The sequence below is a fragment of the Empidonax traillii genome, unplaced genomic scaffold (assembly GCF_003031625.1).
Source record: "Empidonax traillii isolate 1590-97213 ecotype Southwest subspecies unplaced genomic scaffold, ASM303162v1 scaffold103:size1334136, whole genome shotgun sequence".
NCBI lineage: Eukaryota > Metazoa > Chordata > Aves > Passeriformes > Tyrannidae > Empidonax > Empidonax traillii.
In genome coordinates, this window is record NW_020955296.1 from 331,873 (window position 1) to 353,463 (window position 21,591).

Genomic DNA, 21,591 nt, shown 5'->3' on the forward strand with positions numbered 1-21,591 from the left:
TATTTACCTCTTGGAAAAAAAAAACACAACACATTGACTTTTCATAAAAAGGGTGATCTTTTCAAATTTGCCTAAGAGCACAGAACCTACTTAAAAGTTGGGCTTACTTGTGCATCTAAACAGATGCTTTGGGGAAAATAACCCACCTCATAGCTTTTGGTTTTCTTGTTGGGACATAGCCATAGCATCCTTAAGAGAAACACATTCCTTTCTCAATGTGAAAAGGGTAGAAGTGTACAGCACTCTCTTAATTACCCTGGCTCTCTCACTGCATAGTAAAAGTAGAAGCGAAAAGGGTATAGAAAAGAAAGAAAAAGGAAAAAGCTAAAGAACCCTTCCTAACTACCAGGAGAAGACAGAATATGTTGTGATTGCAATTCCAGAGGCAACTGCCATAAGAGTAATATAATAGTTTTGGAGAGGCAGTCCTGCAGCCCCTGGAAACAAAGGAATTGAAAAAGTCTGATTAATTTTTTTCCTCCCCTCTCAGAACCAAAAAAAGCAGCAAAGAGTGCAGCAGAGAACTCCACCCTGTTGCACATAACAAAGACTCGTGGTTCAAAAAGCAAAGACGCAAGGGAGATTTTTCTCTGAAGCACCACTCACAGATCTAGCAACAGTGAGGAATACTTCCAGACAACTGCTGTCAGCAGCCTGCATTCAACCCAGCTGCAAAGGCTTCCCTTCCCTCCTCTCCTTTATTACGTGAGTGGACATCAGTTCCTGCTCTGCACGCCAACCTCTGCAACGCCGTGTTTGCTGCTATGTGCTGCTGTGTGTTGTGCTTGGCAGGGGGCTGGGCAAAGGGTTGCCCCCAGGTTGCACTCCAGAAATGGACTATTAACCCAGTTCTTGTGGAAACTTCCTCCTCTAGCAGATGTTTAATGCAGTAACTCCTTTCAAGAACAATCCTCTCACCTCCCACTGCAAGGGCTTGGTTCCGGTGTCCAAGGGGAACGTCCTGCAGCCAACACACACACACCTTATGTCAAAAACATCAGGATACTGCTCCCACCTAGCAAACCACAGGCAAGGAACTGCTAGCAGCATCAGAGAAACCTGTGACACACACAATAAATCAAGGCCATAAAGTATAGGCAGTACAGATCATATGGTAAAATAGGCAGAAAGGAAATTCCTGCTCTAACAGCTTTAGCACAGCCAGAGTAGAAACTGACTCCTTTTCTCACCTGATTGTGAACTGCAGACACCACTAAACTTATATTAAATCTCTGTTGAAATTACAATCAAGAAACACACCATTGCTATGAATGCTAACAGCTGGCAATGTTGTTGTAGAGGGCCTCTGTCTGGCAATCATGTTGGAGAGATGTGGTCCATAGATGGAACAGAAATGAATGTATATCCAGTCTTCTCCGGGAGATGTGTGATTCCTCCTGCATATGGGTTTTGAGGGTTCTTTTGTATTTCTTTGTGTTTCAAGCCTAGATGGTCTTCTACCCCTCCAGGGTGACACTAGAACAATGTTTGCATAGGAAAGATTTACCTGAATAGGGCAATAAAGCTTTTTAGTGTTTTAACTGTAGATAGACGAGTGAAGTCTTGGTATGGCTTAATGCACAGCTCCTTTTACTTGACACTTCCAGAAAAGCCAAACACAAACATGCAAAGAAAGAGCACGATAAAAACGCTGAAGACAGAAAGAAGCCAGAAAGAACAAACAGCAGAAATAAGTGAGGAAAAGCCCCCAGTGGCTTACAGGAAAAAAGATAACTTAAAAAAAAAAAAAAAGGAAAGAATTAAAAAAGAGGGGGAACCACAAATTTCTTTACTTGAAAAGTTTTTACAACAAGGTAAAGTAGAGAATATGGTGAGGGTGAAATGATGACAGAAAGAGCACAGAAACAGGAGAAACAGGTTCAGTATGTTTCCTCTACTCTGTATTTACACCAGACTTTCTGGAAAGATTGACCATATTACTGATGTACAGATAAGAAAGACTCAGACCAAAAGCATTCCTGTACCTTCCTGGGAAATTCATTATTTGAAGGTTAACTCGTTGCACAGTGTTTTTCCATGTTGCTTGGTTTCCACCTCAGATGGGCCATATAGCTTGCAAAGGCATCTGCTGTGACATCTCTCCAAAATGCAGGCTCTCAAAATCACGTCTGCACATTTCCTCAGGCACCTCCAGCCAGCACTCCTTCACATGCAGAATCTTGAATTACATCCACCTTGGCCAGGAAGGTACTCTCTGAATATTTTCTTGCAATTATCAGTCATGCCTAGAATTTAATCTCATATGGCTGCCAACTAATCATCAACTCTCTGGGATTTACATATCAAGGGGTGGAAAAGGTAGTCTGGAAAACAAGGGAGAGACCAGCAGTAGCTTCTGCAAACACTCAGTGATTTAATCACACTTGTGCTGTGAGATCAATGAAAAAAGCAAGAATTTGGGCTTAGGAATGTAAACTTTGGCAGCTAATTCATCACAAAACTGATCATGTGTGCATATGAACAGCAGGTTACCACCATCTCAGTCTTAATTATATGAGTTTGTTCCCACAAAATAGCAATTGACAAGACTGTGGCCAAGTGACTCTTTCATAAAATTAAATTATAAATTTAAAAAAAGAAAAAAAAAAAAAAAAGGAGGAGCATGGGTTATGGCCACTACCTACGATGTCCACCCCTTATCTGCATGCCAAGCTCTGCTCACTGCCACCAGGTCCCATTTTTTATCACAACAGTTGCTTTCCTCCTCTCATACACGTGGTAGCCATGCAGCCACCATGCTGTCTGAGCCCATCTCTGAAAAACCTCCCTATCTAACCTATCACCAACATACTATTTCCAATCTGGTGAGACAAATGTGGCCTTAAAAGCAAGTAAAAACAAGAGAAAAAAAAACTGCTTGGAATTTGTTCACTTTTGAATGGAACATACGGTCTTCTCATTCCCTTTTCCTGGGTGATCACAGTCATCCAGTTACCAAACAAAGATATAACTTCCTCTACAGCACTGTTTTCCTAAAGTCACATGCTTTTTGTTTTCTAATTCAAGAGTGTGGAAAAAGAAAATGAAATCTGACGGTCACTTATTGTAAGGACACTCTCTTTCCCTTACAATATTCCTACAACTATGGGTTCTCACAAGTATCAGTGCAAAACACCTTGCAGAGCTTCCATTTAATTGCACATAACGTTCCCTTCCTGTCAAACCAAGACCAAGCCACCTCCTTGCAAAACAGTCAGCAAGGCTCCAGCCACCATGGACTTCAAAGTGTCAACAGACAAAACAGTTCAAGTTTTGGTTCAGAAAACCTCTGAGCTCTAGAACTTGTGCTGCAGAAGGGCAGTCCTAAGTCCTCTCCTGTAAGGGTAAATCATGAGCACCATTTGCCACAGAAAAATCTGCCTCGAAAAGTCTAAAAGCATTTTCCTCACAGCCATCAAAATCAAGGTTGGTATTCAGCATGTAGGAGGCAGAGGGAAATGACAGTCTAAGACAAAAAACAGTTGAACAAGTGGAACAAATCAGGTTTTAATTCCCATAAGTTTTAGTGCATTTCCTAACCTCTTAATAAAAACATCAGATCCTCAAAATTACTTCCACTTAAGAACTAGTTACTAATCTCTGCATTTACTGTAGTGCAATAATACTATTAAAATAAATTAAGCCTTGAAAGCTTCTTTGGAACTTCAGAGGATGTAATTCAGCACCAATGACCTGATCCCACAGTGACTAGCTGGTGCTATTAGGTGACAGATAATATTCAGAAATGATTAATAACATTTATTTTCTTCAAATGACTGTACAATATTTCACAAAGCTTTCAAAAGTTAAAAGTTTGGTATTTTTCCTAAGTAAAACCCAAAATGCTTAAGGCCATTTCCTAGGCCAGTAGCAGTGAGCATCAGGCAGATCCACCTCTGTGCTCAGGGCACGTCAACAGGCCCTATCCCCACCTTCAGCCATGTCAGTGGAAACAGTACTTACCCAGTAGGGCATAGGTATGAGCAGGACTTCTGCACCCAATGCTTCCCACTCACCAGGTTGTGACTTCCCTTAACAGCCCAGACCTACCTGGAGATCTGAACTGAAACTGAATAGAGATGCTAAAAAGCACTTCATGGCACCGTACCCTCCACACTCCTCCCCCTGCTTGTTTTCCGGGTTTTACTGTTTGCATAGACTCTATATTACAAATAAACATAAAATTAATTATTCATCTCTTAATTCCCATCGCATGTTGATGTTTATGTAATTGAAAACCATATAATTGCTTTATGTTTTTAACGTCCCTCATAAATATGGATTTTTAACGCAATCCTCTACAGCAAATTAGCACCAAAAATCTGGTAATGTAAGATGTGAGCATGAGTTACTTTGGCAAGCTCAGGGAACAGCACACAGACTAAAGACTGGTGTGATGTCTCTCATCACTTCATAATTTCCAGCAGGCAAAAGAAAATCCGCTGCAGTACCCATCTTTGCCAGAAAGCCTGATCAGACTCTGGGACACAAGTTTTCATGCAAGAGCAGCAAAGAAGGAAAAGCTAGAATTCAACAGCCTCATCCTTCACACATTTACAGGTACTGAAATGCTTGGCTGAGGATCAATCTCAGCTTAATCTAATGCCTGGCAAAAAGCTTTCTTTTTTTGTGATAATCCACTTTCTTATCAAGTTTCATTTACTAGTTTTAGATCAGGCACTATGAAATACCATTCTCTGGAACCTCGGCTGGCCCCTTGCTTGGGTTTTAAAAATCACTCTGAAGCAATTTATGCTCCACTGTGAATACAGCATATATATGGTGTAGCAACTTAAGTGTGACCTACAATAAAGAAACAAATACCTTTAGCTTCAGCTGCAGAAAGCTGACCTGGCTGGGACCAGCATTTGGAAGGAGAGGGCAGGAAGATATAGTAAAGTCTGGCAGATACACTTTGATATTAATATCACCTCAGCTGTGAGGTATCCCCCACAATTCAGTCTTCCATACCCTTATTTGTCCTATAGGATGATATAGAATCCTATTTTCTGTAAGGCAGAGTGAAATTGTAGCTATGCTAGTACAGTGAAGTAAAACCACTTAGAGAAAAAACAGAATTACTCTAAGCGAGGATTTCTCAAAATAACAGACACAAACTGCTGAGGCCTATTGAGGTCCTGCAGTCCTGCTATCACCTACATTTCTGAAGGCAATTCTCCATTTCTAGGTGCTCTCTTTCCTACAAACCAAGTGCATTGCACCAGCACAGATTCTAGCTACAGGGACATCTGGCTGACCTGGAGTCACTGCATTTATTCTTGTTGAGTAAATGTCAGTAAAACTTCTCAGCTGAGCTCAGAAGCCCTGCTCTAGGGGACTGTCTACACTGAAAACACGCTGCTTTAGGTCAGTCACATGTATGAAACTGCTACAACATCTGAATAGAGACACTTTTACACCTGGTCATGTTGGCTTTGCTTGTGGCTTTACATTTGAGTAAGAACACACGTACAAGCTTTGACAGAGCTCACATATAACAAATTATTCCCAGATATAAATGAAGTTGTGAAAATATGTGGATTTTAACCGTGTGCAAAACTAGTTTCAGCTGGAGACAGAGTTGCAGCCTGACATTTTAGGAGCCACATCTTCCAACTCCACTGTTGGCAGCAACAGAGGGGGAAAAAAGCACAACAAAACAAATAAAAAACCTACCCCAAAGTCTGACACATGAGTTGCTGGGATCTGTTTTTCCCACGCACACAGTTCTGAGAAGCAAAACTGGTCTTCTAATAAATTCCACTGCTGCACAAAAGACCCAGATCGACTCCTAAAGAGAAAGAAAGGGACACTGGTGCTCTCTGCCCAAGTCCCAGTGCAAACTGCTGAATGCAGTCACCTTCCTCAATAGTTCATCTTGGGAAATCATTTCTATCGAGTGGTTACAGACATGACAATGTCAGACCAAGATTTGCAAAGGTAGCGAAGCACAAATTAACGTCAGACTTTTGCTGCTCCAGTCAATGCACACAGGTCTCAAAGCTAGATCCAGGGCTAAAGCAGTATCACTTAACTAAGATTAATGTCAGTAATCAGGCTAAACAACAAGGTTTTGCCATTTGACTGAAACTGTAGGGCTGATGGGCCCTGGTGGGAGAGTCATACAGACCAGCTTCCCAGCTGCACTTGAAAGTAGAATTACAGGTTGAGGCAGGGTAGTCTGATAAATGAGGGTTAGAACTCGAAACAGAGGAAACAGCCAAGCTAACTCCCAGTCTGCTAGTGAGAGCATCTCTTCAGTACTTAATGAAGGAAATAACGTGGCTCTTCCCTGACATGTGTTTGCTATGGCAACTGCCATTTTCCAACAAAAACCAGGTTGTCCCAGTACTAAAACTATACTAACAAAACTTAAAGTTTCATTTTAAATACAAATGCTATAACAATTTTCTACAATAACTGTAGAAAATGCACTTGGTCACCTTACCTGAAGCTGATTTTTTTTTTACAGCAAGTCCAAGACTAACTTCTGTGCCTTTTGTTTGGATTCTCTCCATTAACACCAAAAAGACTGAGGGCTGGCACCTACAGTCCAGAAACAGAAGTCTTCTGCACAATTGAATCACACTGACATCCATGAAAAGATAATGCAGTTCAGCAGCCAGGACGTGGCACGACATGCCAATACATGCAGTGTACTTCAAACACATACACGACGCTGTAAACTTGTGGAATATGTATTTGAAAGTAATTGATTTTCACTAATGACAACTCAAGAGATAGTGAGCCTCAAGATCAGTGGGGAAAAAAATGTCCTTTATTTTACATTTGTCTTCCTCTAGCGTGACGTTTTTCACCTGGTTTTGAAGTTCCAAAGCACAGGCAATGAAACTGGATATTCAAGTCATCATCCCTTTCTGGAACTGTTAATTAGGCATAAATGTCACAAAGTGAAGGTAAAAATATCTGGACACAATTGCTAAACTCATATTTCATCTCTGCACAGGTGAGAAAATCTCATGCTTTTTCAGGTTCAATTCCCAGCTTCTCTCATCAGTCACTGCCTGAAAGGAAAGTATCTGATACACAGCTACTCCCGCACCTACTGTTTTTGTAATTAGCTGGAGAATTGCAATTTGAGTCCAAGCAACAATAACAACAATCAAAAATCATAGTATTACAGCAAGAGTCCAACGAGGCACTGCAGTTGGACCAGCACTTCCATCATGGGAGTGAGCTGTGCCTTGAGGGAAGGCTACCATCAGCATCCTGAAGTACGTCTGTCTACAGAACAGGTTTAACACAAGCTAGAGGCAAAAAGTGAGTGCCCTGTCCTTACTATCTCCAAAGAACTGCTTTCAGATCAAGATGATTGTTGCTAGATCCTATTTTTCTTCCTTTTTATCTGATAAAGCTGTTGGCAAAAACGGCGACTCCCAGTGGCAATAGCTCATCTAAGATTTGACCTAGGTCTTAAAACTGATTTTTACAATAGCCAAGTCATCACCTGCTGGTAATCTGGAGCTTGAAGCCATCAAAGGTGGGCTGAGCAGGAGATCAGGTGAAGAGTAGGGACACCTCCCAGATCTACAAACACCCTTTTAAGTAACTTTGTTGTCCACTGAAGACCTAAGTCATTACTTGTCTATTGCCACATTATACTGTTCTAAATAAAATAGCTGCTCTCCAAAGAGAGGTACCATAACATTTTGGCAGCATGTCGTTTATTATTCTGCCAAAATGACAGGCCAAAGTGTCTGCAGGAGCAACATGCTGGTCTAAAAGACGACTATTCCTCAGGTACGTATGCCTGTTCTGCGACAAAACCTTGTCATATTCACAAGCACAGGGAGCTAAGAGACGTAGCAACTCCAATCCATTTGCACCAGCTGGCTGGAGCTCTCCCTGATATCCCCTGACATCTATTTTAAACTGCTTTAATTCCAAAGCCTCCATGCAGAGTGAACTAAGAGTTCCTCTCTCAGTCCCACTCAGAAGTCACCATGCTTCTGAATGAGTCTGGGCCCGTGCCCAATAATGCCTGGGTTATTATCTGCTGTTCCTACCAAGTGATGAACAATCCATTTTACAAACGATGGAGTGGCCTGGGGGCAGCACAGACAGCAGAGTCCACGTGCTGTCGAAATCAGTGCACAGGTTGACTTACCAGTCACTCAAATCACCAGTACCAATGACATGAACATCTGCCTCCTGTAGCTCACCTTACCTACGAGTCCCCATGCAGATGGATGCATTTTTTTCTTGACAAGTACTCTCTCAGATAAATAATCTTATGAGGAGAGAAAAAAGGAAAGAAGAGGAAGCCTGGATGCAGGGAATAGAGGAACACAGGAATGAAAGAATTTACAAAATTGACAAAAATGTTTCCACACAGCTAGTGTTATAAAAACGGGATATTAGAGAGTTATATATGCTCAGGCAAAACCTTAATTTTAATAAAACATTCAGTGACATTCTGTTTGCATCCTTCTTTAAGTTTCTGCTTCTATTTGTCTGCCTCTGAGTATTAAATTCCTGCTGTAGGCTGAACCTGGGCTAAGATTATGCACAATAATTGTGAGTCGAGCTTCAGTTTACAAGCTGAGTCAATAATGAGTCAAAGAGAAACTCAATAAAAGGAAATGTATGCTGCCAGGTTCAGACTACAAAGCTTTGGGATGTCTAAGTAATACCACAGCATTTGGGAATTTCAGAATTTCAATTTACCACGTCCAAAGGGCTAGTTACAAGCTCCTTATGGAGTCAGATGTTCTGGGAGCTATTTGTGTTTCAAATATTAGGTTTTGTCGTATTTCATTGAAATTTAGAGTACGTCTGTTCCACTTAGCTGTCAAGCCTAAAATCCAATATGCACTGCAACTCCATCATGCAAACACTAGCAATGGCCACAGTGCTTACCTCTACAGCCAGTCTGTTTCCAACTTTTTCCATACCTTAATCCGTGGAAATTACCATTACAGAATTCATATTATCACCTGAAAATTAATCTTAGTAAAGTCAACATTTTGAAGGGTTTTCCACTTATTTGACACAGGGTCAGATTTTTTTTTGTTCATATGCTGACAATTTTTATGCCACAGAGAAGAGGGCAGAGACTTCTAAAACTCTGTGAGCTTCTAAACCTGTTTTAGAATATTGGGGTATATCAAAATCCTAATGCAAATTCAATGAAAAGATACGCAAAAAATAAAAAAAGGAGGTACCCACATGTGCAGCAGTGGACATCACCAAATACACTGTAGAAACATATGGCAAGAATTAACTTCTGAACACTTCCAAAATGTTTGGTTTATAACCCGACTGCAACTATACTGTTTACAAACAACTGCAGAGCTAGAATTTCAGAAACATTACTGAAGTCAAGAGCCTCTCTTTACAGCAGCAGAGTGAGTACAGACTAGCAGCAATAAAACTCCCTTTCCTAGGCAACGGGATTAAAGCTAGTGAAGGTATTTAGCAAACGTATATTGAAAGAAAAGAAGGGCCACAAAAGGAAAGTGAGTTTGAATCAAAATATCCAGTGTGCTTTTGTTGGTGTTAAAGCCTTCTAAACTCTAAGTACAAAACGGAGGAGAAATTCATGGAAGAAGCCCTATGAAGATACATTTAGATAAAACCCCACAATTTAGAGAATAAATTAAATACAGTCATGGAGCTGAACAAATTTAAACAGTTGTTGGAAAATATTCAGAAGGAGAAATTCCCTTCCAATTGAGTGAATGCCTGTCACAGAACAGGGAATCCCCCCAACAACAGGCAGGCCTGAGGAGTACACCCAGAGTAGATGCTATGAATGATTAGCACTGTCAGCTAATTTGAGGCATAGGGAGAGGTCTTAGGAGTGGCAAGGGAAAGAAGTGTGTGGGGAAGAGGAACTTTTCCTGAATTAAGATCCATTAAGTACAGAACAGGAGCAGAAATTTCCAATCACTGCTGGTGTTAAAACTGGAATAACTCCCTAGAAAGAGTAATTCATATATTTGACTCGTGGATAATCCAAGCAATTATATCCTCCATCCAATCCCAAAACTCAAGCACATACTTTGATGAATACACCACACTCCAGACTAAGGGAAGTATTTGGCTGTACTACTTCAATGCTGGAAAACTGAGATGACCAAAGTTTAGCTGGGGTGGGATTAAAGGAACAGCCCTTAAGTTTATTGTGGCAGTGACAAGAACTACAAATAATTTCTGTCAGGAATTAGAGTTGAATTATTTGACTCACTGCTAAACTGTCCCTGTTTAATCTGGCACTTTCCCCATGACATACAACACCATGACTTTGTAAGACATGCAACACTCAGTTATAAGTGGTAAGAAGAAAGGAGCAAACCTGCACAATTTGATCTTCCTCTCATTTTCACAACTAAATCCTGAGGACTGTGTCTCCCTCCTCTCAAATGAATCTGCTAGCACTTATGACTAAAATTAATCTTTATAAATGCACTTCTTCAGGCTCATCCCAAATTGCAGCATGCTAGTAAAGCTGTTATTAATCGAGGATGGCACATTTTGAAGTGTTCCATGTCAAAGCTGGGTCAGTATGTTTTTCAGTGGGAGGTCACATTCCTGTTTTCCTAGCCTGCAGAGTGACCCTTCTTGACTGAAAGGATCTTTACGCATGGAGGAGTATCTGACACAAACCAAACTGATATGCTACTGGAGCTTTCCAGTAATGACAGGCAGGATAAAGGAGGCCTTTGAAGTTCATGGAAGAGTAGGAAGAGGTGTTAATTTAAAAAGCTTGTCAGTATACCCAAGAGCAAAAGGAGAGCAAAGCATCAATTAATAATTAACACTTCTATTTTCCTTGTTATCACAGTATCTCAAACCAGTTTGCAAACATTGATTAAGTCTAATGACGTGCCCCTGAAGCAGACAAGTGTGGATGAAGCTCTTCTCTACCAGCCAGGATGGCACTCTGGGAGCATTTTGTTTAGCTGATCTATGCCCTCTTTTCCCCATCTGTGAAATGGTGATAATGACAGTATCATACAGCGGTTCAGAAGCTTAGTGACTTCTAAATCAACACATTTATAGATAGAAAAATAGCACAAAAGGGCAATCTCATATGTCAGACTACACTCAATTACACTGAACTAAAGCTACCACATTTGATGTGATAACATAGCCAGTGGGAAGAAAACCCTCTATCTTCATTTTATAACACCTTACAGATTTGCTTTGCTCTGTCCCCAAGTACCCAGAGCACTTGAGTTCTACTTAATGACCAGGATTCTTGGGTAATATGTTAACATTGTACTTACAGTAATTAGATCTGCTGTAGAAAGAACTGTGAGAAATTAAAGACTGTCCACAGTAACCCCTAACTCCCAACTAACACAAAGTAGTCGGTGTGTTTGGAAGCCAGGACAACATATCTATAGCTGAAAACTCCAGAGGGAACTGTCATTTACACTGAGATAGGAAGTTGAACACTGTTTAATCATTGCTTTGAAAGACAGGTACCTAAGCATCATCCAATTACAGATGGTGAAATGGCAATTCAGGGAGGCTCTGAGCTGCCAAAGGGCAAAACCAGCATTACACTTTGAGAACTCCTCATTTCCAACCCCACACTCTGGGTTTTTCTTTAAATAAAAGAGCCCACAAACCATGGATGCTCTTGTCTTAATGAGATGGAGTTCTTTCTTCCTTGTTTGGGTCTCTTTCACATATATATAATCAGATAGATCTACTTTGCTTAACCCTCTTCCTATTCTGACATTTCCAGGAGGACCAAATATAGAGACAAGAGTAAGTGCTTCATGAAATACAGCTCTTTTCTTCTCCTACGCCCAACAGTCACTTTCAAAAGCAGATTGTCATGACAACAAACAACCTGGATGCAATCCAGCCAATTAATCTGCAAAGGAAGCATTCATCCCAACCATGGAAAATAGTACTGCTTCTTTAGGCTTCAGAAGCTAAAAAAAGAGAGAAAGAAAGAGAAACCCAACACAAAACCTTACCACCCGCATTAATCTTATTATGCTGCCTTAGACCTGTAGTGAAGAATAATTTCTCCCTCAGCACGTTCTTGTCCCTCACCTTTCCTTCATCCTTCAGACAGAGTAGGGGCAGGCCAAACCCCCTCTCTGAGATTCTGATCCAAGTCCTGTTCCCAGGCTGTAATGTAGCTCAGCACGCAGATGCATTACCAGGATAACTCCTTCAGCCTTTCCATGTGGAGCCACAGGAAAGAGCTCACAGGTTAGGTGGAGGAATGACACAGAGGAGATTGTCACACACCACTGCTATAAACCCTGTTTTGTTGGCATTGCTGTTGCATGTCTTCCCTCTTCCTCTGTGAGTTGTCAATAATATTTATCATCATGTTCAGCTCAGGATTATTTTCTTTTCCACAAAAGACTAAATGATCAGTGCAGCTTGATATTAAAGTCATCCTCCTTCAATTTCACTAATTACTTCTTCCTTCATACCCTGCTCTATCTCTCTTCACATGCCCTGCTTTCTTTAGGCAGAAGCATATCACACCTCCCCTGCAGATATCCTGCATCTCCCATATTTTGCCTATCTCTCAGTAGTAACTCAGACATTAAAATGTTTAGTAGCTGATGCCCAGTACACATCATTTGTTAACCTCAAGTCATTCATATATACTTGACATTTTATATACTATATATATATACTATGGTATCAAGTTGCAGAAAACAAAACTGAAAAGCACTAGATGTAGACTTTAGCATAGGTTAAAAAGAGAAAAAATAATCAAAGACTGTTTTTAGATTCTCACAAGATTCAATACACAACAAGTTTCGAACAAAAATTTTCTTCCCTGTGTTCATCCTTTACTCTACATACAGAAACAAGGAAGGGTAGGAATAAATGCTTTCACTGTAGACTTGTCGTGCAGTGAAACATGACTTTCAGAAAGTAACTGAGCAGTGAGGATCTAAAGTTTTAAGACTACACAAGATTTACTCATCTGGTAAATAGACAGATTCACTTCCAACTGTACTTTTACTATCAATTCCCCCAGGTCCAATCCATCTCACAGAAGTTACTAAATGGATTCCCAGCAACTTCAGTGAGCACTGGATCACAGATTATAAGCACTTCCTGCAAAAATGTGCTTTTACTAATCTGAAAAAGATACCAGTCTTCTGAGCACTGAAAATTAAATGTATGCATGCACACACACACACTCTACACATTTCATTATTTGCAGAACGAGGAAACCACGGTTCCAGCCAACTCAGAGCAAGCCAACAGAACCGTATTTCCAGCTGAGCCTGTTCCATGTTAATTTGAGTTGGAATACCATTGCAGAATAGAATAAAATCCCTGTGCCTACCTTGAGGGCTTTCGCAGCTTTCTTCATCACTGTTGTCTTGGCAGTTATTCTGACTGTCACACACAAAGCTTTTATCAATGCAAAGACCATTTTTACAGTGGAATCGGGCAGTAGAGCAAAGCAAGGGATTTGCTGCTGCAAAAAGAGAAAGTGAGATCTTTCATTAGAAATTCTCTTGCCCAGGCAGTTAAATAGCCCATAAGCAATCAATGACAACAGGTCACAACTCAACAGCTGGTCAATCCGCTGAACATGTGAAAGTAACTTGGCAATCAAACCAACCTTCCCTCTACACAGGGAGAGCTGAAACTTCTAATTCGTGCAAGATTCATTACAATTAGCAGAGATTTAGTCCACCCACAGTTGTGATAAGCCTTCTGTTCATTTTCATGAGAGCCCCAATCATGATCACTGTTCCACATTTGCTCACACTGAAGACATATGGACTTGAACTGCCTACCATAAACACCGCCTGTTGATTCACTCTACAACAAACTAAGTTTAGTTCAAGTTCCATACTATAAGGCAATGATCCCTGCTGAGAACTGCCAGGCAGTGGTTTATTTACCTTGCCTCTGTTTTTTTCCTCCTACTCCATTCTCCTTGCTATTTTGAATTGATAGAATGGCACTGCTGAAACCTCTCAACTTCTCACTGTTTGAATTTCAACTCCTTTTTCAGGGTAATATGCACATTACAGTAGCACCCAGAAAATCCTTTCACATAAGGCCCACTGTTGCACAGAGAGCAAAAACAGAATAGTATTTAAGCAGACTCATTTAGGTAGAGCAGTCTTCTCACCATGCCAAACCTAGCAGTATATATGCTCTAAAATGCTATGTCTATTTTCATTTAAAGCTTCAAGCAGTGCAGTTTTCAACACTTCTAGCAGATTACATCACAGCTTCAGTGCATCTCACTGTCAAGGTTTCCTTGATATAGATTTCTCTTTTCTAATTTCAATCCCTCTACTCTTAGCTATAGCCCAGCATACATAACTACACGATCCCTCCTCAAACAGTGTTTGCATCCTTCATATACAGCATATATATCCTTACTCTCCAACACAGTCATTGCTTAGCCAAGATATGCATAATTCATCTGTTTTTAATATCTACTCGTAAACCAACCTCTCTCCCTTAATCATTGTTGGCACTCTTCTCTGACTCTTCTCAATGAGGTGACTGAAACTGAATGCAACTTTCCAACTGAAAACCTTAAAAAAGCTGTTTAGATGCCTCGTCTGCCTCAAACTGCTTCTCTGTCTCAATAACAAAGGGCATTTCAGTTTTCAAATACTAATTGGCTTCCTATTTTTTAAGTAAGAGCTGGATTTAAAGAGTCTTTAAAAAAATAACAAATATGAAACTTTAGAGTCTGCCCTGCATATAACCTGCAGTATATGCAACAAACATTCCAAATTTCTCCAGCTTCCCAAAAGCATGTTTATCATGAACATGCTAAAGGTCCTTTGGTTTAAAACTGCTGCACACTGGCACACCACTGATTTTTGAGGTCACCTTAGGGCCTCATTGTTGTTCCTCTTCATAAGCAGTGACTAGAGATTTAGACACGATAGAAAATACCAAGTGTGTGCTTAAATGGCATAGAAAAACAGGGAGATCTGCAGCATGTTATCATCAGCTGTAAAGTCCTGTTGGAACTACACACTACAAGCTCATGGGAAATTGTTTCATTCATAATGAACTTCATGAGCTGGTGCACCTCCAGCTGAGACCTGCTGCTTGTCAGGTCACACCTCAAGGATACTCAAAGCACTTTTGTCAAAACTTTTCCTAGTCCACTTGTTTAAGCACAACCCGGAGGAATTTCCTTAGCCTTCAATCTACCTCTAGCTTCACTTGCTCTGCAGAAGTGCTAACTCCCTGCCACAATCCTCCCAGGGCCCAAACCAGACTCTCTAGGCCAACAACAGATGGCACCTTAAGAGGTATTCCTGCTGTGGGGGAAAGCACACTAACAAGAAAGGCAAGTCTTCCAAGAAGCAGACAGTGATATATTACTGTAAAGATCACCCCTTTTGTTATCTTTGAAAGCTGGTGTCTGTTGTCCTCCTCCTGACCTTTAAATGTTATTAAAAAGAAATACTCAGCAAGCTCCAACAAGATAAGCAAGTATTTTCTTCCAAGTTTTTACCTACAGGCTCATGCTTTTACCAGCTCTTGATAATAACAACAGAGCTGCTGTCTTGAACATAACTTTTCCTTCCTGCTATGATATATCCCTTCTAGACTTACAGATACAAAAGGATCTACACAGCCACATGCAGAGAGTTTAGCCCAAGTCAAGCAGTACTTCAGATGAACTCTGTGCTGCAACTTCCCTGCAAGTTGCAGAACAGCAGCTCAATCTGAGATTAGCTCAGTCAGTTGGAGCATGGTGTTAACACATCAATGTTGTAAGTTTGATCCCCGTATGGGCCATTCACTTGAGAGCTGGACTTGATGATCCTTGTGGGTCCCTTCCAACTCAGAATATTCTGTCAAGTTAGCTCATTGAAAGGCATGCCCACCTTCAAGAACCTCCTTCTTCCGAGAACCTGTTTCTCAAAATATGCCATTTGCTTTTTTTGTTGTTTGAGAACATGTATAAACAGAGACACCTAAACCTACTGAATAACAAATGCATCATATTCTTTAGTGACACAAAACAGGCAAATAAAACCAGAACAATTCAAAGTGATACTTAATATTTGCCCCATTTGAGTTACATTTGAGTACACAGAACATGTTCAAAGCAAACATGAAGCTTAAAACTCATTCAAAAGTCACAAACTCATTTCAAAGTCACAAAGACGCTTTAAGTATCATACAGGCATTATATGCAAAGCAAGAGTGAGTTGGACCTTAAAAAACAAAAAAACCCACAGATTCATTTATAAAGCGAAAAGACAAAGATGGGTTGTAATTGACAGGGAGAGTACTTGGTTCAGAAACTAAAGGCTACCCAATTCTTCCCTTTCTAAGTGGTATTAACTAGTTGAAAGAAGCAGCAGTGCCCTCACTCGCATGCAGACCCACACTTACTGCAGTTCTCCTCATCACTGCCATCGGGACAGTCCTCGAAGCCGTTGCAGCGGAAGCGGCCAATGATGCAGTGGATCCCGCTGGCACAGGGGAAGAATGTGGCGCCGCATTTGGATTTGGCTTTCGCTGGGAGAAGACAAGAGACAGAAGTGGGCAGAGGTGAGGGAAACAATTTACAAAGGTCAGAAATGCTTTTTTAGCAGTACAGTTTAGGGTGCTCTACGCAGCGCTGCTGGTACAGATGTTAGGTGCCTTCAAGTTCCCTATGGCCTGCTTTCAACTACTTTGAGTACTTTTGTGAGATTTCACCTGCTTGGCCTGATTTTTTTCTAATTTGTGCCATTTCCAGAATGACTGAAACATTCAAACTTAAAACTAGTCAAATGGCCTCTCCAAACAAATTTAAATTGCTCAATGCTTTGGAGTACAAATTTGTAAATTTGGCAAGAAGGTACTCCTAACAGTCCCCTGAAGACCCACGTGAATTTTACCAACATTTTACACTGGAGTAGAACTATTAACACAAAGGGTCACACTTCCCAGAAAACAAGAGCAACTTGACTTCTTTGCATGAACATCTGTGGTAAATGTCACTGGCCCAGGCATAAGTCCAGGAGACAGACAGATAAGCAAGCCCTCAAGTGGCAGACAACAACCCTCAGAGGCAAAGGTCTATCTGCACTAGTCGAAACCACCCCCCCCAACCTATAGCTCTATGTCATGCTGAGTCCACAAACACTAAACAGCAGCAAAAGTCTAGATCTTGTACACCACCAAGCTTCTTTTGCTTGCTCAGAGAAGCCAAGCACTGAAGTGCCCAAGGAAGACAGAGATAATGAACACTGTAGGAAGTTCTAGGAATTTGGGATCTGTAGGCAAATTTGGACAATGACAGTTATAGAAAGAGTAAGGAACTATCTGAAGAAGAAAATGAGGAATACAGAGATATCAAGCGAATTAATGTCTTTATAAGAAAGACAAGAGACGTTCATAGAAGTATTTTTCAGGTTGCAAAAGTCAAACTCAAAAAAGACAGTTACTGCCTTTATTCAGTATGATTTATATAAAATTGACTGCAAAAGGAACATGAGTTATATAAATTGCATCTCTTGCTGCATTCTTCTGGACAGAAACTACATCTATTTCACAGCATCGGCACAGCTATTCATGAAACACTAAATACTAACAATAGCATCAAAATTTTTTTAATGAATGATTACAGAATCTTATTATGGTCTCAAGTACTACTCATTTTTTACTTCACTGCACAGCAACTCTTCACAGCAAGAAGAGCCCTCAGCTAAACCAATGCAGATGCTTCCACCATGATGCTCAGGCCAAGCATCAGCTAAGTCTTGTGGTATCATCAGCCTAGAAGAAAACAACTCCTAAAATAAAAACACAATTTTATAACAAGAGATGTGGTTACCTTTTTTCCCTCCCTCTTTTTTTTTCAAATTATCCCACGACACAATGGACTACATCACCAGACACTGAACTGTTCAGAAAGTACACTCTAAAGCAAAGGCGGTCTCTGAGGGAAGAGTATGCTGGTAACTGCAGGAAGGTGTGTATGGTATAACGTGGTAATACCATGCACAGACCAATGATGAAAGAACACCAGAAAAGAAGCCAAATCCATAACTTGCAGGTCTTTGAGTAAATGTTTCCTACTCCTTCCTCAAATCTACAAGATGTGTTTACAACTCACAGGTTTTGAAATGAGACATATCTGGGGATAACAGCAACATGCAAGTATTTTATGTGGCCCCTTGGCACATCAATACACCAACCTGTGCAGTTTTATAAGGTCAGAACAAGGTCAGAGGCAACCAGAGTACATTAAAAAAGAAAGTATATCCAAAAGAGATAAACAGTTTTAGCATTACTTTGTAAGGAATCCTCTTTTCCAGGGTTAAAAACTGAGTGCAGCTGTAGTAAAGCCTTCTTCCATCACTCAACAGAGTGCATATAAACTGTTTTAAATCACAGCTACAGTTATTCTCACTTGATTTAGTGTCCTCCAAAAGCAAATTCCTGCAGTTCCTCTCTTACGTGTTTTTTGTTATTATACCAATAGTTTTTAGTTAGAATTATGAAGTGTAAAATAGGCTGTATCACTGAATTTCACATATTCAAGTAGCACTTTTTCTGAAGAGTATCCAAGGTCCACTTGGGGAAAAGAAAGTGATCCATTACTTTGTAGAAAAACAGGTGATAAATTACCCTGAAATAGCTGCTGTGCTTCACACCACTAGCAACAGAAACCCCTCAGCCAAAACATCTGAGCCCCGGCAATTCTTCACACAACTTCAAAGAGCAACTTCTGCGTTAAGAGTTCTGAGGTAGACTGGTTTTAGCTAAATAATTCAGTAACCACAAGTACCGAGGCACTATCATACTGCCAGTCTTTGAACAAAAGCAGCAAAACAACCTCAGCAACAGATTCAGTGTCATCAGAGCAAGCAGTCAGTACTAACACACTAAGAAGCCAGCCAACTGCTGCTGGGAGTCTGTGGTAGTAGGATGTATGCGAAGAGTGCTGGGTTTTTTTTCATTTGTTGTTGTTTTTCTTTCTGTAAAAGCTAACACCTTTTTGAAACCATACAGTGAATTTACATTTCCCGGACCAAATGACTGCTTCTGGACAACATCTTATTTTCTAGGTGTATTTTGAGCCAGAACAATTCCAGGAAGAGAGAAAAGGGAGAAGTTCCAAGAGTTTCAAGAGGGAAAAGAAATAAGAAAGTGAAAAGCAACTGTGCTTTTGCCTCTGTTAACATTTACTGGATCCCATTTCTTCAAGTAGGCTTTCTTCAGTCATTTGGGGTCTCAGTTCAGAGGTTCTGAAAACCCTGCCAAATTAAGGCTTCAAAATTTACTTCTAAAATTTCTAACATGGTCCATCTCTTGCAGCCTTACTCCTCCTGGCAGACTTCAGACTGTGAATTGTCAAAACCTGAGCCTCTGGCTCTATGAAGAGCAGAAGTCATGTGCCTGCACTTCCCTGATCAGAGCTAGTGGCAATGAACGTTGCAAGAGCTCAGTTTCACACCTGGCCCCGAAAGGTGAGAAGGCCCAAAGCACATCTGGTGCATTACACTGAGCTACCACAGTAAAGCCATAAGCAATATTTAATGTTCAACCACACCTGGCAGAAAAAGATGCTGGAATGACGAGGAACCAAGTTAAGTTTCTGGAAAACGAACTCTTTCTTCTGTCCAAAGCATACTGATACCCCACCAAGAAGAGGGATAACCCATTCAGGACAATTATTTAATGTAAGTGTAACTTACATAGCTATATAATTTTTAGTTCAATATTTTCTCCCCAGACCTTTTCTTATCTCCTTCTCCTGAATGAGCAGCCAGAGAACAAGAAAATGGTTTTCAAATAACTGTTTATCGAAAGAACATATACCATTAACCACAGACCAAAAACAAACAAGAAACTAAACACCTTCAAATAATGTTTGTTTCGTTTCTATATAGTCCACTGATTTTATGTTTTTAACAAGGGAAGGAAAAAATAACAAACAAAACCCAAATGCAATTCTTCCTATTTGCAGTAGGCCTGATAAACACACAAACCAATCCAAATTCAAACCTGTACTTACATTGGAGACCCTGAAAATATAAAAGAACATTTCAAACACCATAGTAATTCACTCTAGTCACACAGCTAGCCATTTACTAGACACAAGTCTTGCTCTCAACCAGAACTTAGCTTTCCAAGTTCCAGTTCCAGACACAGAATGCATTTCTCATATGCTGCACATAAATGCAGGAAAAATGAGCAAACAGTAACAGCTTAGTCCAAGTCACATCCCCTGACTCTGGAGAACTCCACTGAGGAATTCCTACTTTATTTTCAATTCTACATCTTTTTTGTTCTCTGGCAAAGTTTTCCTGAGGTTTTCAAGCATTGTTTGGTCATTGCTCAAAGTTCCTACGGAAAGCAAAATCGTTTCTTCCAGAGCAGAAGTACCTTTCCAGTACCTTTCCATTCTGCAATGATCTCTGGAGATATCCTGAACATGAAGGGGCTATCCATCTTCTTCACGTCTTCAGCACCTCATAGGTAACAGATACAGATACCAGGATCATGACTGCCTATAGGACATTCAAGGCATGTGCTGCTCTATTCCAGCATTCCTCTGCAATTCCTACTCCCATTACATGACTGTTACAAAAAGAGTTTTCTTCTCTAATCATCACTGTGTCTCCTACTGCACAAGTTTCAAGTTTTCAGGTAGATCTGCACATGATAAGATTTATGTTTACCCAACAGTAACCACCTATTCAGCTCTTTCAGTGACATCAGCCTTGAGAAGCTTTCAAGGACAGCATTACCTCTGCAATCTATATTCTTCTCTGTTACGCTTGGTTGAAATGGGCTCAAGGTAATAAAAATTACTGGGATATCAGAAAATGACATAAGAGAAGTGAAAAAGGACACAGGCACATATGGACCATCTGGTCTTATGGTATTATAACCAGCTAAAGCAAAGGGAAGGGAAAATTTGGTTGTCTTTAAAGGAACTGGTAAGTTCTCCTGAATCCAGGTCTCTAGAAACTAAGAAATCGCACACTGGAGGGGCAGGAGTAAGGGCTGATGGACACATTTGAAATACAGCAAGAAATCACACAGCAACTTACAAAATTGTGTCTAAAGAAAGGCTACTCAAATAACAAATCCAGTCTGGATTCAATATAGCAAGTACAAAAGACATCCCCAAAAATTGCCATCCAAGCCATTTCTGAACCTATAGCAGAAAGGATCAATTCCATCCAGTTCCGCTCTTCATTTGTTACCCACTCATGGCAGAAGCAATCCAGGACTGGGAGATTCAGATGAATTTGTATTTACATTTCACAAAAGGGAACTGCCATAGTATTTAAAAAGAGGTGTCAGTGAACTACCATGCACTTGAGGAGCCTCCTCTGACTCCATTACCCATGGGAAGAAATTGCTCTTCAATAAAATATTCTTCTCATCTCTTAAAATTCAAGCAGGAAGCAAATGGTGAAGATGGTGGCAGAGAGCTGCTGGCCACAGTACAAGCTTGCCAAACATTCCCTCTAGGTCGCTTTGCTTAAGTTCAAGGACACTATTTTGGCAGTTGTACATGCGAGTGCGTGAAGTCGCTCCTTATGCTACACAGAAACTGCTCCTCTCAACCCTCTTCTTTCAAGTGTCTAAAAAAATAGTAACTTCCCATCAGGACCAGTAGTATACTCT

General features: G+C 40.5%; 1 protein-coding gene across 1 annotated transcript in view; it reads right to left on the minus strand.

Moving 5' to 3' along the window:
- Nucleotides 1–21,591, minus strand: part of LDLRAD3 (low density lipoprotein receptor class A domain containing 3) — a 103,803-nt gene that overhangs the window by 35,453 nt on the left and 46,759 nt on the right. The window contains exons 3-4 of the mRNA XM_027882214.1: nt 16,351–16,476; nt 13,304–13,438 (exon numbers count right to left, since the gene is read on the minus strand). Coding sequence (XP_027738015.1) covers nt 13,304–13,438; nt 16,351–16,476 — 261 coding nt within the window. The remainder of the gene's footprint in view (nt 1–13,303; nt 13,439–16,350; nt 16,477–21,591) is intronic.